Below are 16,622 nucleotides of genomic sequence, written 5' to 3'. Positions count from 1 at the left end.
AGGTCTCCTCTATGTCCTCCGAGTCGAAGGACATAGGACAGAATGTGGTGCATTCAAGGAATTACAAACCATTCAGCACGTGTGTAGCAGAGTGCAGACGCGCATGTGTGCGAGATAAAGGTGTGGAGGCATGGTGCGAAGACATGCGGTGGGAGAGAGAGGGGAAGAGATGGAGGTGTGGAGCAGGGGAGGGGAGATGGCAGGAGGAAGACTGGGATAGGGGAGCAGGGGAGACAGGAGCGAGGGGTGGGGATGGAGGGAGAGGGTGGAAGGGGACAGGGTGGGGAGAGAAAATGTACACATCCGTATAGCTGTGTGAGAGGGACAGAGAACAGAACTTGTGTGTGGTCAGAAGGCTGAAGCTGTGGGTAGGTGGCAGGCAGAGATCAGCGCCTGGGCTTTGTCCCGAGAAGGCTGCGCACTCAAGGATTTCAGGCAGAGGGGAGACATGACCAGATGATGACCCGCTCCCGGCCAGGGACCCTCCCTGAGCCCTGACATGCCAGCCCCAAGCCCAGCACTTGAATGCAGGAGGCCAAAGCAGATGCTGGCAATGCTCCACACGTGGCCATGGGACCTTTCTCAGTGCTCCTAAGTTCCAGTACCCGTCTCTGTGCTTAAGGCCCCTCAGAGCCTGGGGAGGCTGCTCTGCCTACAGGAGCACACGGTTAATGAGCTCCCCACACCTGTGCCCTTCCCCCAGCAGTCCTCATCAGTGATGCTCAGGAGCCCGGCTATGCATCTCCCAAATGCTCTGAACCATTTGGTGGAGTTCCCCTGCGGAATTAAGCTCCAGGTGCCCACTGTGGTAGTTGACTTAATACCCCCATTCCGGCCACTTGTCCTTCCCTGTCTCAGCTCCCCACTTGCCTCCCGGCATCCTTGCACTTCCCAAATAAGCCACTTACATCCGAACCCTTGTCTCAGGGTCAGCTTCAGAGAAAAGCCAACCTGAGACAAGAGCAAAGGGCACCTGAGGAAAACTGCTCTAAGGACCAGCTGGGCCCTTCCACTAAAGCTGCCAAGGTGGGGAGTGCGAGGAGGGAGGGGAAACAGAGGTGAAGTGGGCGGGGTGGGGAGAGGCGGTGAGGGGGCAAGAAGAGGGAGAGAGGGGCACCCTCTTCACAGCACCGGTGATTCTCCTATTTATATTTGTGAACTGAATTTATTCACTCTCTTTATCCATCTGACAAGTAGCAATATGGCCACAAAACTGTATTTACAAAACTACATGATATATCACTATCCTTATAAAGCCCTGAAAATTATTATAGGACCCCAAATAAAGTAGTATAATTCATAAAATCAGTTGAAATGGCTTTTCAAAAAGTTTTTCAGCCCATTTTAAAAGATTTTAACATTCTACAATTAAGTGGGCCTCGTCTTACAAAGAGGGAGAAATTCACTTAATATAATTTGGGCAAAATCCCCACTTCTCTCACAATGCTTCACCTTGTTTCACTTTCTGGACTTCCACCAGTTAGAAGTTCATTCGCACTAACTATACTCTAGTCAAGGGAAAACGCCCCGGGCATTCTGGGGTGTGTGGCAAATACAGCACGTAGGTGCTGACCAGAATACCTCTCTCCTAAGACTTCCGTGAGGTGAAGATGTGACACGGGAGTGGGGCGGGATTAAGGGAGACAAGCGGCTCTGGTATTCCTAAGGCCACAACTGGCCGTGGCACAAAGGAAGAGGCAGGAAGAAACACGACGACCCCCACTGCTTGGACACGCCACTCACTGCACAGCTTGCTGAGCTGGTGGTGTCATGGGCATCACTGGCTGGTTCACAGCCAATGTACAGTTTTCCACAGAACACGTATGTTTCCCAACTGCAGCTACATGACCTGCCCTTTTATGCCATCAGCAGATTTTTAAAAAGGCATTCCTTCTCCAAAATTCAAAAAGGAATATCTGTGTCATTTTTAAATGATATTTATGAATAAAGCTTTACAGAGTCCTAGAAATACAGTTTATCATTCTTTTCTTGAAAATGGTCCCCTATGCTGATATTCTTTAGTAGCTCGTGAGACAAGTTTTTTTTTTTAACACATCATACTATACACAACAAATGCTCTCAATATTAAAATATTTACAAAGGATGATACTTCCTTTCAAATTCCTCCCTCTCACATTTGGTTATAATGAGAAATCAATAATTAAGTAAAGCATCAATATGAAAATAAGAGGAAAACTTCTATTATTTCCTTTATTCCACTGGGAAGAAGAAATTCCCTGCTTTGTCCACCACTTTTATTTTCTCTTTGAACTCTCTGAAAAGAAAAGAGGTTTACAATGTTGATAACAATTGCTTTTTGAGCCTTAAGCATTCTACTTGAACACTAGGAGGAAAAACCTGGAGTGCTGTAGCTAAGACTCACTATTGCTTGAGCACATCTAGCCTCCAGATCTTCGTTTCTAAATACCCCTACCCACCCAAAGGAACCACAGCTCCTCAGATAAGAGGCTAATTCCAAGTCTGAGGCAGGGAAGTATAAGGTAAACCTGGAACATCTTGTCAAAAGGACACAGGAGCCAACTCGAAGAGACTCTCACTGGCAAAATTTGGGAGAATGTAAGCAACAAAAGAATAATTACAGTAATTGATAATATAATGACTAAATAAAGATTCACAAGCCCAGAGTGACATTTAGACAGAGAGAGGGAGAAAAAGAAGGAAAGAAAGCTCTTCTTCATAGAAGAATGCCAGCTAACAAATGTAAAAGATGAGATCAAATTAGAAAATCACCATTTCACAACCTCCACTATAACTGATTCAGGCATCATTAATGGATTCTAAAACCGCTAGGCAAAAGGCTGTTGAGGAACAAGGTATTCCCAAGATGTCAAGCCACCACTCCACAGATTATTTACTAATTTACAAAGGGAAAAAAGGTACCTTACAATAGAGAGACCTAGAGGTCACCATGTTAACAAAGCCATCAAACTCAGCCTGGCTCAAACAAGACCACCTGACATCATGGCTCATGAGCCTCCTGACGGGATGCAGTAGACTGTATAACCTCAGCTGTGACTATTTAAATTTAATTAACTAAATTTAACACAAAAACTCAGTCCTCAGTGTCACAAGCTACATGTTAAGTGCTCAGTAGCCATGTACGGCTAGTGGCTACTGTATTAGACAGCATCAGTACCGAGACAGAAGGTTCCCATCACCACAAAGTTCTACTGGGCAGTGCTAGTCTAGACCAAATTTCCAGTTTACAGGAAACACAGCGGATGCTACACAAGTTAAAATAACCAGTCAAATTCAGAATGTAAGTCATTCTACAAGCAACTGGCCTGGCTTCTTCAAAAAGCCAGTATCATTTAAAAAAAAAACAAAACAAAGAAGACTGGTAGGAAACCAAATTAGATTAAAAGACTAAAAAAGACACAATAACAAATGTAATGTGTACCCTAGTTGGCTCCTGGTCTGGAAAAACAGACTTTTGAAGGGAACTGTGGAAACTGAAGTATTGGCTGAATATTAAATAATATTATGGAATCATTAGTAATTTTCTTAGGTGTGATAATGGTATGATTATGGAGGAGACTGTTCTTGTTCTTAAGGGATCCACACTCAAGTATTTAGGGGAGAAATGTCATGGGTTCTGCTGCATACTTTCAATGGCTCAGGAAAAAACATACATACACAGACACAGGCAAAGCAAATACAGCAAAATATTTACAACTGTTGCATCTAGTTAGATCATGAGCTGTCTTAGTCCATTTAGGCTGCTGTAATAAAACTGCACTGGCTGGGTGCCTTATAAACAACTGATACGTATTGCTCACAGTTGTGGAGGCTGGAAGTCCTCCACAAGATGTCAGCACGGCTGCCTTCTGGTGACAGACCCCTCCTGGTTCAGAGCTACCACCTTCTCACTGTGTCCTCACCTGGTGGAAGGGGCCAGGAGTGCCCTGGAGCCTCTGTTACAAGGCACTAATCCTGCTCATGAGAGCCCCACCCTCATGATTTAAGCACCTCTCAAAGGCCCCATCCACTAATAACATCACTTTTGGAGGTTAGGATTTCAACATATGAATTTGGGCAGGGAGACACAAACATTCAGACCACAGCATGAATGTTCATTATAATAATTCTTTTCCTGTGTACTTAAATAATTCTTTTCCTGTGTACTAGGGGAAAACTGTGAGAGGAAAAAAAAGAAAGGGAAGTGCTGAAGCCAACTTCTCTGGTAACCAGTATGCAGGTGGGTTAAGTTGGGCAAAAGCCCTGAGCAGCACAAATGGTGAGAAACAAGGCCTAGCCCTCCATGCTTGACACAGTTTGTAAAGCAGAAGGTTGCCAGGCAGCCTAAGGGCGTGGGGGCCAGGGTCGGAGAGGGCAGGGAAGGCGTGGCTGTCCTGGCTCGCAGAGTCGATGGGCGTGAGGGTGAAGTCCTTGGGCCAGTTCTTCCCCCCAGTCTCCCCCTGACACCCGGCCTGCCCAGAACAGTGGGGCTCAGGCCACAGAAAAAGAACCTCTGAAGAAGGAAGCAGGCTCCACAGGGAACCTGATGTTGCTCAAATTCAGTCCTGAGGCCAAGAGATCCCATGTGCCAGGCGCCAGGTCAGGTGTGGCCAGAGGCCGTGCCCGTTTAACTACCTGTGTAGAGTAACAAAGTATAGATGTTCCAGTAATTCCTCAACTAAAGCAGAAATCTGAGAAAATGCAATCTCCAGTTTTCTGATCAAAATCTGGTCACATGGTAATTAATTCCCAGAGAAAACTGACAGTTAACCTACGGGTGAACAACTGAACATCAGTGACTGCCACGGACCAGAAACTTACTACTCACTAGTCCCAATCTTAGCTAAAAAGGACAAAAGAAAACAGTACAAAATGAGATGTCACCTTCAGTTCTTGCAGTTTCTCTGAATTTGTGGTAAAGTGTCCAATGTGAGCCTGGACCCGCTCAAACCGCTTTAAATATTCTTGGTTTCGAGTACGAGCCTTCTTTTCTGATTCACATATTTCCTTCAGGTATTTCTTTAGTTTTAAATACTTCAGCTTAACTCTAGAAGAATAAAAGCAGATTTTTAAACGATGGAGTTAGACTTGAACAACTCTAAGGAGGAGAATTTAACAAAATTGTTAATGAGACAATGTATTCTAAGATATTTTACCCAAACGCTGCAGCCTAAAGGATAGGATGCATGTGCATTTTTAGAGAGGAAATTAATGCAGCATCACTGAGGTATCACCTCTAGGCATAACTCTCCTGAGAAATGGATACCAGACCACATTACACCACTCACACATACAGATTTATATGGATTTCTTTCTCAAAATTAAGTGTGGTGTCAAGAGCCGTGCCTAGGTGGCCCTTTTCAGATGAACAGCCCAATGGCATTCTTTTATGTGACAATTTCAAAACTACCTGCTCATACAGAAATAGAATCAAACTATGCACCACAATCCACAAACATTAAGAAATTTTGAAATTTAAAATGCCCCAAAAGTTCTCATTTAGGTACTTAAAAATTTTTTTAGAAACTGCAATAACATACTGTATTATGAAAGTATTTTATAACAATATACGGATTGTCACGCTACTCAAATTGTGAAGAAACCTTTGGAGACTCTCATCCAAAATGCAGTATCAAAAGACACAGCGGGCGGCTAGAACTGTGCAGCCCCTCTCCCCTCATTACCAACACTGCTCCTCTCAGCTCTTTCTTCTTCACAAGTATTTAAGTCATAAGAGCACCTGGTATGTAGCCTTTCCACTGCTGGCTCAATTACTTATTCAACATTCTCTCATCAAGCGAAAATAAGTTGCCAACTATAAAAATGTTCACCCTCAAAAACAGATTTGCAGAGACGCTGGAGATGTTAAAAATTAAACAACAACAGACCTTAAACTCCCACCTCTAAGCCAATAATTTTCAAGAAACTCTTTATCGTGCTAATAATTCTGTGCTTTGATCTTGGTTGGCTGTCCCCATTTTTCCTTCCGAACAAAAAACTCAGGACTGGGTGTACTGCTGTCCATGCCTGCCGTTTTTAACACAAGTGACGGTAACAGAGGTGGAACCCGACATAATTTCCCACATAGGCACTTGGGGAGGCTGCTGGCTGCGACCAGAGTCCACCTGGAGTAGGTTCAATAGGAACCACGCCTTCTCCACCCAAAGTCTAGCTTCACTCCCGCCCTCACGTTAACCCTCGAAGCTGACCACATCAAGTCATCCAGCCCTCCATGCAGTCATTCATACAGTCAGCACTCTGCATACAAAAGCCATGCAGCTTGGGACAACAGGGAAACAAAACTTAGATACACACAATATAGTGTGATGGCTGCTATGAGCACAACTGCAAGGGACTCTTAAAGACTGGGCAATGTGACCTAGCTAAAGGGGCCCAGGAGGCCTTCCCAGTGGAAATTAATTTTCAGCTGAGACATGAAGGATGAATTAACAGTTAACCCAAAACTGGGGAAAGCAAGAGTGAGATGAGGGGAAAACATTCCGGCAGAGGAAACAGCATGTTGGAAAGCTCAGAGGCAATAAATAAGAGTAACAGTGAAACTGACAAAAAATGGTCATAAACGATAAATTATTGACGCTTACTCTGGGTCAGACCCTGCTTTAAGGCTCTATTAAGTTCTCATAACTATCTCCATCCCCATTTGACAGTTGAAGAAACAGAGGCACAGAATACTGAAGTTACTGTCCCATGGTTGCCTGGCTAAGTGCTGGCAAGGCTGAGACTAAACAGAGGCACCTGGCAAGAAAGTCTACCTGCTTCACTATACAAGACCTTGTCACGTTCCAGAAACCGAGGATTCAGTCCATGAAGAATTTCAGGGAGAGGCTGGCAAGAGATAGTAATGATGAAAACTAAACAGGGGCAGACAATAGAAGCTCTGGTATACCACCGCACCACCTCACCTCCTCCTGGCCTAGCTTTTCTTCCTGCAGCCACGGCTGCAGCAACCTGGCAGCACCTGCATCCGCCGCCCATGGTATCTTGCTTTCCCGGGGCTGCTTTTCTGAATTTGCAGCAGGGAAAGCCTGGAGGTGCGGAGGAGTTAACACCGCCTGAGATGGCCCTGACCAACGGGGGTCAGGAACCGAAAGGTAAAGAGCCCCCCTCTTCCTTCCCTTGAATGGACACTTGGGAGGAGCAGAGAGATGGAGCTGCAGGTGCCCACAGCAGTTACCAGCTCCTACTCCATTCTTCCCAGCCCTTTATGTGACCACTTCCTAAAATAAACGACCACCTACACACTAACACTTGTCTCAGACTCTGCCTTCTGGGGGAATCAGGTTGAGGCAGCCATGTTAGATGGTTTGGATTTTATCCTATGGGCAAAGAAAGCATATTTTTAGCAAACCATACCCTCTGTCTTCCAGGAAACAAGAGGCTGAGAGAGGGGAACAAATTCAGCCAGCCGAAGCTTGGTGAATATTCCCACTGGTCTCTCATCTCACCCGGCCTACCACCATTATGCTGGGAAGCCACCTGGGAACAGGCTGTAGGAAGAGTCTATGCCCTGTCTTCTGTCCCTGTAGTCAGGGGCTAGAAAAATGGCAACTGCCACGATCCTCTCAGACTTAGGGCCTACTTCTCAGGCCACAGCACCCACAACACTGCTATTCCTTCCACTGTCTTGCTGACTCTCCCTGTCTCTTTTGGAGCCGCTAGAAACACATGGCTGTCTACTCTGGTAGCTTTGGAAGTATGGACACTAACCAAAGTGCAAGAATAATTTTGGAGATGAGGAAAAATGCACCTGATGGGTGCTTTGGTTTTAAAGTATTCTTGGTTTCTCTCTCTTCTGGATGAGATGTCTTCATTTCTCACTCGCACTGTGAAGTGGATACGTCACAAACTTAACTCTATCACAGCCAGAGAACTTTCCTATGAATAATATTGGAGGTTACACCATATATTTGGCTTAAGGATAAAGTTCAGTTTCCTTAAAATATAATTAAAATATTAAGAGTTTGCTCTTAATGTTAGAGTAAGTAACCTAAAAAGGATAATATGTATATTATCCACTGCTCAGAATAATTTTAACGGTCATTGTCATACACCCATGAACAAATGAGACACCACGTAACCCTGCCTACAACAGTTTGTTGAAAGGTCAGCTGTAATAATTATGACTCAATCATTCACAGATTCAATGTGTTTAAATTGTGACCAAAAAGATAAGTAAGACTATAATGTGTCTTATTCTTAAGCTTTTTAAGCAAAAGATTCCTGAAATAACACCAATATCAAATAATGAAAATACAATAATTTTTATCTTATACTTCCATCAAATTTATTCTTACACTTAATAGTGATTGTATTAAATTGCAGTGTTTACTTGAAACGATTACACGTTAGAAATAAGGAACGGCAACAGGACTACAACTATGGTATTTGTAACATATATTGATATTAGGGTTAAATTTTGATTAATTTAGGCAAATTGGTTTTAAAACTTTGTCATATCTTACCTGCATGTATCAGATTGATTATATTCATAGAGTTTCCCTTCCAGGTCCAATCTCTTCTTTTCACTATAATACAGAAAGAATGTATTTTATGAATAAATTACACAGATCGGTAACAGGCAGGCAGATTTAGAACACGATCTGTGAGAATGCTTCTCTGGTCTCTCTAAGAAGCAGAAAACGCCAGCTGCATTTGAAACTCAAGACACAAAAGTACTTAGCAGTCACTAGGGAAGTCTAAAAGGCAAAAAGGATACCAATATGAAGCAAAAAGAACAAGATTCTCAAAGTAAATGGGGAAACGTAGTGAGAAAAGGCTGGGAAGCAGGTTCATTCATTCAGCAAGAGTTATTTATTGAGTGCAGTGGTGAGCCAGGCTCTGCTCTAGGTGAAGACTGACCTGGTAAATGAGCCAACCAAGGTCCCTGCCCTCAGGCAGTGACATTCAAGGGGGAAGGGCAGACAATAAACAAGATAAATATGCAAAATACAACATGGCCAGCATCTCTGAGAACAATGGGGGTTCCACACACAAGGCTTCCATAAATCCATCCTGGACTGAAGGCTGGGGGCTCGCTCTGCTCTCAACCAGACAGGCCTGGGCAGGGCCACGTGGCTGAGTTAGGAAGAGATCTCTGAGAAGCAGACTTGGCCTTACTCACATTTGGGGGAGACCAGGTCCCCTGACACCACTACTTGAAACTGAAGGCATTTTCTTTTATAACTTGATAACATCGCCATGATTTGTCACTGACTGCTAGTCCCCAGAGGTACCGCCAGTAGAGACAGCTTGTGATGTTCAGGTAAGTGCTGGCAGGAAGCTAGAGGACAGAGCTGACATGCTCACCTGCACACCCAGCCTGGGCAAGAAGCAGGCGAACCTGGACAGCAGAAAAGGTGGCAGCAGCCAAAACCAAGGGGCTAGAGGGTAAAACTGCTGAACAGCAAGCCATCCCAGTCTCAAAAAGAGCCCTTGGAGGTTTAACCACAGATGGCTCTGCTCAAAGACCACCAAAGTACAAGCTTCAACTGAAGTCAAACTGGTAATCTAAGTTGACATTAATTAACCAAGGCTGAATGAGAAATCACATAATGTCTAAGAGAAAAATGCTAAAAAACAAAACAAAACAAAACAAAAGACTGTGAATCAAAGGAGTCCAGAGGAGGATGGGCGCTCAGGCTGGCCTCCTGAGGGAAAGGGTCGAGGCCACGTCCACTTGGGAGCCCTTAATTATTAGCTTCTTCAGTCGATTTTCTCCTATAAAAAAAACCCCAAAGTTACACTGTTAGCTATATTACAGGTTTAGTAAATTTTTCTGCTTATTGTAATCTAGAATGGAAACCACTATTTAACCAAAATTCTTTTAAAGGGACAATGGTGTCCAAAATCCAAACACCTAGTCTTTGCTTGGGGAACACAATCCATTCCTTGGTTGGGGTGTGCCTATGTTTAAACAAGAAAAAGATTACAGAATCACAAATTTTTAAATTAGTAGCTTCACACAGATCTTTACTTTCTCATTAAGAAGACTGGACTTGGAAGAGAAGTGAAGGAAACGTGGTATAACTGCTTCCCTGTTAGAAATATTTATTCCCCTTCTAAGGTTTCATGATCAATATGATAATGAAGAGTGATTGACTGGACAGTGTAAGCAATTTGCCATTAAATTATGGGGACAGAAAGACCCTTAAATGCAGTTGTGACCTTGCCCCTGATGTCATGATTCACTTCTGTGGTATTCCTGCCAAGAAAACATGTTCACCGTCTGGTCATGAGGAACCATCAGACGGACCCAGCTTGAGGATCACCCTCTGGGATGAGAGCTTTATTCTATGAAACTGTCAGGAACACGAAAGACAGGGTAGGATGGAGGAATGGTTCCAGACTGGGATAGAATGGAGAGACATGGCAACACTGGTTCACAGGTGGGTCCTGGACCAGAAAAGAAAAAAGTGTTAGGACAGTTGGTGAACTGTGACTGGGGCCTGTGGATTGGTATATCAAAGTTAGTTTCCTGATTAGAAGGGTTATACAGTGATCATGTAAGGGACATCATATCTGCAATTCTCAAATGGTTCAAAGAAGTCTCATGCTTTCACATAGACAGGCAGAGAGACAAACAGAAAGGTAAAAAGAAATAAAATGTTAAGGAGTTGAGGAATCTGGTGAGGGGAATATTAGAGGTCTTTGTCCTATTCTTGCAACTTTTCTGTAAGCTTGAACTTTTTTCAAAATAATTTTAAAAATTTGCCCGTGACCTCGAACGAAAAAGGACCACCAGCTTTATGGGAATCCATCACCTCCCAAGCAGAAAGTTCTTTTCAATAATGAATGTAAAACTTCCGTGTTCCTGCTCTGTCTTCAGTACATACAGACATCCACTGGTCTTACTTCTCTACTGCGACCCTTCAAACACTGAAAAATCACAAACACCTCTTGGCCTTCTAATTCCAGGCAAAATGATGCTGATCTCATTAACTCTTCTTCACAGGCCCATTTTCTAAACACATCCAAGCTGCAGTGCCCCCGACACTGACTTTCATATCTATTTTAAATTCAAGACTTAAAATAAGATATTTACCCCAATAAAAAGCCAGAGAAAGGCTTATTGGGAAGATCATCTTAGAACTGCTGCATCTTTTTTTTTTTTTTTGGTACGTGGGCCTCTCACTGTTGTGGCCTCTCCACACAGGTTCTGGACGTGCAGGCTCAGTGGCCATGGCTCACGGGCCCAGCCACTCCGCGGCATGTGGGATCTTCCTGGACCGGGGCACAAACCCGTGTCCCCTGCATCGGCAGGTGGACTCTCAACCACTGCGCCACCAGGGAAGCCCGAACTGCTGCATCTTAAATCTCTATTTCAGAATCTTTAAACACCCAGCCCTGAGATGTGTATCCATAGGCCCCGGTTTCAATCACCTGCATCTCTGACCTGGACCTTTCAAAGTTTTACACAGCTGGGTGCTCCTTAAAGTATAGCCACGGGGTTTAGTTTTCTCCTTGTAAGCTGCTTATTATTCTATTTTTGTCTCAATACCATCTTCAGCTTTACTCAACTAATATCTCAGCATCAATTTCTGGACTATTATGATATCTCACTCTGAATCAATATTGGCATTGAAAAAACTGGGGCTGGTTAATGGGCCTTTTCAAGGGATGTTTTTATATAATTGTAAGAGTCGATTCCACTTTCATGTTGCTACCATGCTTGTGGCACTGAACATACTGTAACAAGTCACTCCATCAGGCTGTTTTAGATTCAGTGACTGGCTTTTGCCATGATGCAGAGAAAACACTGTATACAAAAAGGAAAAAATTCAGAATATAAAATTACATCTATGTGTGAGTACGGCTAAGACAATTTGGGTTAGAAATACACCACTTACAAGGGGAGGGCCCAGTTATTAGACCAGCTAACACTGCAATAACCCACCTCTAAGAGGACTAAGAAAGGGCAAGTTGTTTTTCTCTACCATTCCCAGGACATTTTCAGACTGACAAATCAGCTGTGACTACCCGGGGTTGCAGCCTTTGAAATGACTCTAGAGTTTTAAGGAGATAAAGGTCCTTATGGTCACGGGGATTGGTCAAACAAACAAACAGGTACATACAAATACTCAGATGGGATACAGACGATAATATTCATTGCTTGCTGCTTTGCAAAACTAACAGCTTTAGACTTTTTTTTACTTTAAGGCTCATTGCTCTACTAGAGAAAAAAAAGCTGTGGCCTTACTTTACATAGTATTCAAGGCCCCTCATTTCTGGTGACAAAGGCAGGTCAGGGGAGCTGAATGACCAGCTCAAGGTCACACAACTGTTGGTGGACTAGAACCTAGGTTTCCACAGCTGTCCTGCAGTTTTCTTTGTATCCGAAGTGATTTGCCTCTGTACTTATTAACTATGCATTAGAGTTAGTTATGGACTTTTTTTTTTTTTTGCAGTACGCGGGCCTCTCACCGTTGTGGCCTCTCCCGTCGCGGAGCACAGGCTCCGGACGCGCAGGCTCAGTGGCCATGGCTTGCGGGCCCAGCCACTCCGCGGCACGTAGGATCTTCCCAGACCACAGCACGAACCCTAGTCCCCCGGATCGGCAGGTGGACTCTCAACCACTGCGTCACCAGGGAAGCCCTAGTTATGGACTTTTAAAATGAAAAATGAATACACACAGTAACAAATTTGTACTGACTTAAAAATGAAACAAACCTCCAAAGGCAGAACCATGAATAGGCTGTAAAATTTGACTCAAATTCCTTATATAATTTCAACAGCCTCACCTCGCTTAACAGTGAAAGCATTACGTGTTAGACATAAAGTGAGTAATAATCATTACACAGAAATTATACCATAAGGACTATAAACAGCCAGATGTTCCTAGCACAGGAAGCAAAAATGATAACTCACAATTAGTTTTTTTTAAAAAATGCCATTTGAACCAGTAACATTTTAAAATTAGAACTTGGGTTAAGAAATGCAAATAACTAAAGGCCTGGGGTAACTAAGCCACTTTTTTAACAGAACACAGAGCACTGTAAGTGTACCAAAGCACAGAGCACTATCTTGTCTCTTAATGAAGGCACTGCAGGAAGTGATTTTTTTTTTAAGTTGGAGGTGAGGTGAGTGGGTGCGTGAGTAGTGGTATGTCAGAAAGAAAACAGGATGTAGAAAAGGATTCAGGGGTAAATACAGTGAGAATGATTAAGGAGGCCTCTTGTAGATGCTCTATAAATATTAAACAAGAATTAACTCTAGCATAGGTTGAACATAATTCCTTTTCAAAACCAGTAACTTCTGCCTTTACCTTCCATGTAATTATTGTCATTTTAGAATCATCACACACACAGCTCTCTTCACTAAAATGATTTTGTAACTTTTAACACTCATTAAACGTTTTGTTTATCAAGAGATCCAAAAATCTATTTCCTTTCTTGTCAACTAATGAGATTTCCAACTCCAATTAATTTAGCAACTGAATAATAATTTCAACAGCCTATCTTTTATGTAGTTATTTATAGTAAATTGCTTTATAATTTTCTCTCTTTATGTGATCAAGCTGTTCTTCAGTGGTTCTCATCTTTCATGTCTTAATCAAGGTATCATGAACCCTCTGAAAGCTGGGCTTCTCCCGCTGGAAATGTCATCCCTTCGCTGGAGATCTGGCCCCACAAAAAAGCCTCCTTCATTTAAACAGGGCACACGTTTGACAAACACACACACTCTCCCGCCTGCGTTCCTGGACCTGTCATCACTGATGCAGCGCAGCTGTCAGGGTGGCATGAGAATGTGAAGAGCCGGGGAGGGGGCGTGTGGAAGGGGACCAGAGAAATTCACGGGCTGGATTGAGAGTGACAGGCAGGAGACTCCCGCTCTCACTTCTGGGCACATTCAGTGACACGGCCGCACGCTCCCGCGGGATACTGCCCATAAGGAGGTGTCTCTGGTAAACTCCGTCCTCCAGGCCCCTCCGGGAGCTCGAGGCGGGGGGGGCGGGGGGCGTCGCAGGACTGGACCCGGGCCCAGGGGAACCGCGGGTGGGGGCAGCAGAAAGGAACAGGGGGCAGGGCTCCGGCGGACCCTTGGGCCGGCCGACTCCCCGCCCCCGCCCCGGGTAGGCCGTACCTGTCCCGCAGCCCGTGCTGGAGGCGGCCCAGCCTTTCGTAGTAGTCGGGGCTCGCCAGGGGCGCGGACGGCGCGGAGGCCCGGTGCATTCCGCCGCCGCAACCACTCCTCACAGCCTCCGGGCGGGCGAGGCCCGAGTTGTCCGAAGCAACGGCCCCACCATGCACCGCGGGTAGACGCTGCGCCCCGACGCCGCACGGGTGGGGCGGGGCGCCGTGGAGGGGCGGGGGCACGGCGCCGTGAGGGGTGGGGCAACTTCCTGGGGTCGTGGCGCCATGGAGGAGCGGGGAGGAGGCGGGGCAGACGGCTAGGAGGGGCGGGGCGCCGTGGGAGAGGGCGGGGTGCCCGCCGGCGAAGAAGAGGCGGCGTTGCGACTCAGTGCCCAGGCCTCTTTGCTTCGAGGCTGGTGTCTTCTTCTACCCCAACCGTTCGGAGTTCTCGTGGGAGAGACCCTGGCCCTCCTTCGGGCGGGTTCCTTCTCTGAAGGCCAGGTCTGAAGCCGACCCCGTGATCCCCATCCCCTAGGTAGAGGATGGAGGCTGGGCGGGAGTAATCACCTGATCATTTTTGTCTTTGGCATCAAACTGCTTTAACTTTACCAGGTGAATTCTCACCTTCCTTCCCTTCTTACCAGTATTTGCTGAGTGCTGGGCACAGTGCTGTTTGTTTTCCTACCAGCGCTTAAAAGCAAAACAAAACACGAAAAAGACAAAATCCTCAGTCCTAAGCAGCTATGCTCAACCCTGACAGTAGACCCCGTTAGCTGAAAGCCCGTGCTGACCCTGAGGCTGTGGCTAAGGCTGCAGATCACATTGCTGGCTGGTGAAGAGGGGGAAGTTGCCAGCAAGTTGCTTGCAAAGCTGACATTTGTGCAGACAGAGCTCAGTGGACAAACGCCCTGTACAATACTTCATCAGGGACTCTGGAGCCCGCTGCCTGAGCTCCAATCCGTTCTTCCACTGCCCAGCTGTGTGACCACATACAAATCACCCTCTTTACCCCCAGGGTTCCTCGTATGTAAAACTGGGAGGCTGTTACTACAGGACCCACCTATGTCGTTTCTATAATGATGAGATTCATTAATGTGTGTAAGTGTTTATAAGGGGTCCCAGCACATAGGAAGAAGCATCAGTTTTTATCATCATCATCATCACCAACTTGGGGGAAAAGCTTTCTGAAGAACCATAACTGTATTCTGAAACCCACAGGGCAGGAAAAAAGAAACTATAGAATTTCTTTAGTCTCTTATTCTTCCCTTCTTTTGTTTTTTCTTTGTCATTAATTTCACTTACTTGTGTGCTAGGTGTGACAAACTAGGAAATAGATCATCAGCAAGAGAGATGGGCCATTCAAAGGTCTGCAGTGTAAAATGATGATGTTACTCAGCCTTCTCTTCACATTTGCTAGGTCCAGGGCAAGAGGATGAATGGAGACCCTCATGCCATCTGTCAAAATATTAAACAATTAAAAATCAAGATGACAAATTGTAGATAAAATATGGTCCCTCCTACCTTGACCAATGTGCCTTCATAAAAGGGGAGAATTCATACAGGGGAATTTAGTTTTCTGACTCCTTACCCAGCCTTACCAGCCCCCACCCCAGTATCCCCCTCCCCATACCAGTCCACAAGTCCTAGCTCTGTCCTCATCCCCACCTCAGCCTCCTCTTGGCCACTTCTCAGGCTGAAGGGTAAGCACACCAGTGACGGTCATCCTAGCAAGAAGGACCCAAGAAAGAGGTCTTTAAAGGCCTTGGAAAGGAGCTTAGGCCCCTTTGACCAGGGGATGTCCGGGTGATAGACACCTGGAGTGTGTCCTAGAAGAACATGTGTGTGTGTGTGTGTGTGTGTGTGTGTGTGTGTGTGTGTGTGAGACCTCCAGGCAGGCATGTCCCCTGGCGCTGGGGCCTCCTCACCTTGTATGGAGTGGCATGGCCAGACAAAGTCCAGAACAGGCTCTGTAATGTATAGAAGCCCAGGTAGGGCCTCTTGCCTGAATCTAAGGGTAGTACTGATGTTACTTTTATTTAGTTGTTATGTCACATTATACCAAGTTGATCCCATGGTAGTGAGCAAAGGTTTGCTTACTGATCTTAGTGCAAACAATATTTTACTACAACCCTGGCCAAAAAAATGCATGTATGGTGATATTTTATTTAGGACCATCCCTACCCATATTAGTTTTTTAAGGAAAAAAATCTCCAATTAATATAACTAATTATATTCAGCAAATACACAGAGTAAGCAGATAAGACAGTCATTTAGCATCCAAAATTTTTATTCGGCCATTTTAGGAGAGTCTAAAATTACATATAATTAAGCAGTAAATAGATAATTCAAAATAATTATAATTTGCATTCTTTGGTTGATTTATTAATGACATATGACAATCTAGATGCAGGATCCATTTATTAACAGTAACACCTAGCAAATTAAATGAATATTTCTAGAGTATTTATGCTAAAATTATGCATTCTCAATGGTGACAGACTTTTAATAAATTCAGAGTTCTTCACTTTGAATATTTAATTTGCTGGTGCACTC

General features: G+C 44.7%; 1 protein-coding gene across 5 annotated transcripts in view; it reads right to left on the bottom strand.

Moving 5' to 3' along the window:
• KIZ (kizuna centrosomal protein) overlaps positions 1-14,248 on the bottom strand; it is a 113,753-nt gene extending 99,505 nt beyond the window's left edge. For all 5 annotated transcript variants that reach the window (XM_082670498.1, XM_082670500.1, XM_082670499.1 and 2 more), the window contains exons 1-3: positions 14,080-14,248; positions 8,463-8,525; positions 4,864-5,026 (exon numbers count right to left, since the gene is read on the bottom strand). In XM_082670498.1, the coding sequence (XP_082526624.1) occupies positions 4,864-5,026; positions 8,463-8,525; positions 14,080-14,168 (315 nt within the window). In that variant the 5' untranslated portion in view covers positions 14,169-14,248. The remainder of the gene's footprint in view (positions 1-4,863; positions 5,027-8,462; positions 8,526-14,079) is intronic.
• Positions 14,249-16,622: the final 2,374 nt, after the last annotated feature.

This window comes from Grampus griseus, assembly GCF_964374135.1.
Source record: "Grampus griseus genome assembly, chromosome: 14".
Lineage (NCBI taxonomy): Eukaryota > Metazoa > Chordata > Mammalia > Artiodactyla > Delphinidae > Grampus > Grampus griseus.
The sequence above is the reverse complement of the archived record's forward strand: the minus strand, read 5'-3'. Positions and strand labels throughout refer to the sequence as shown.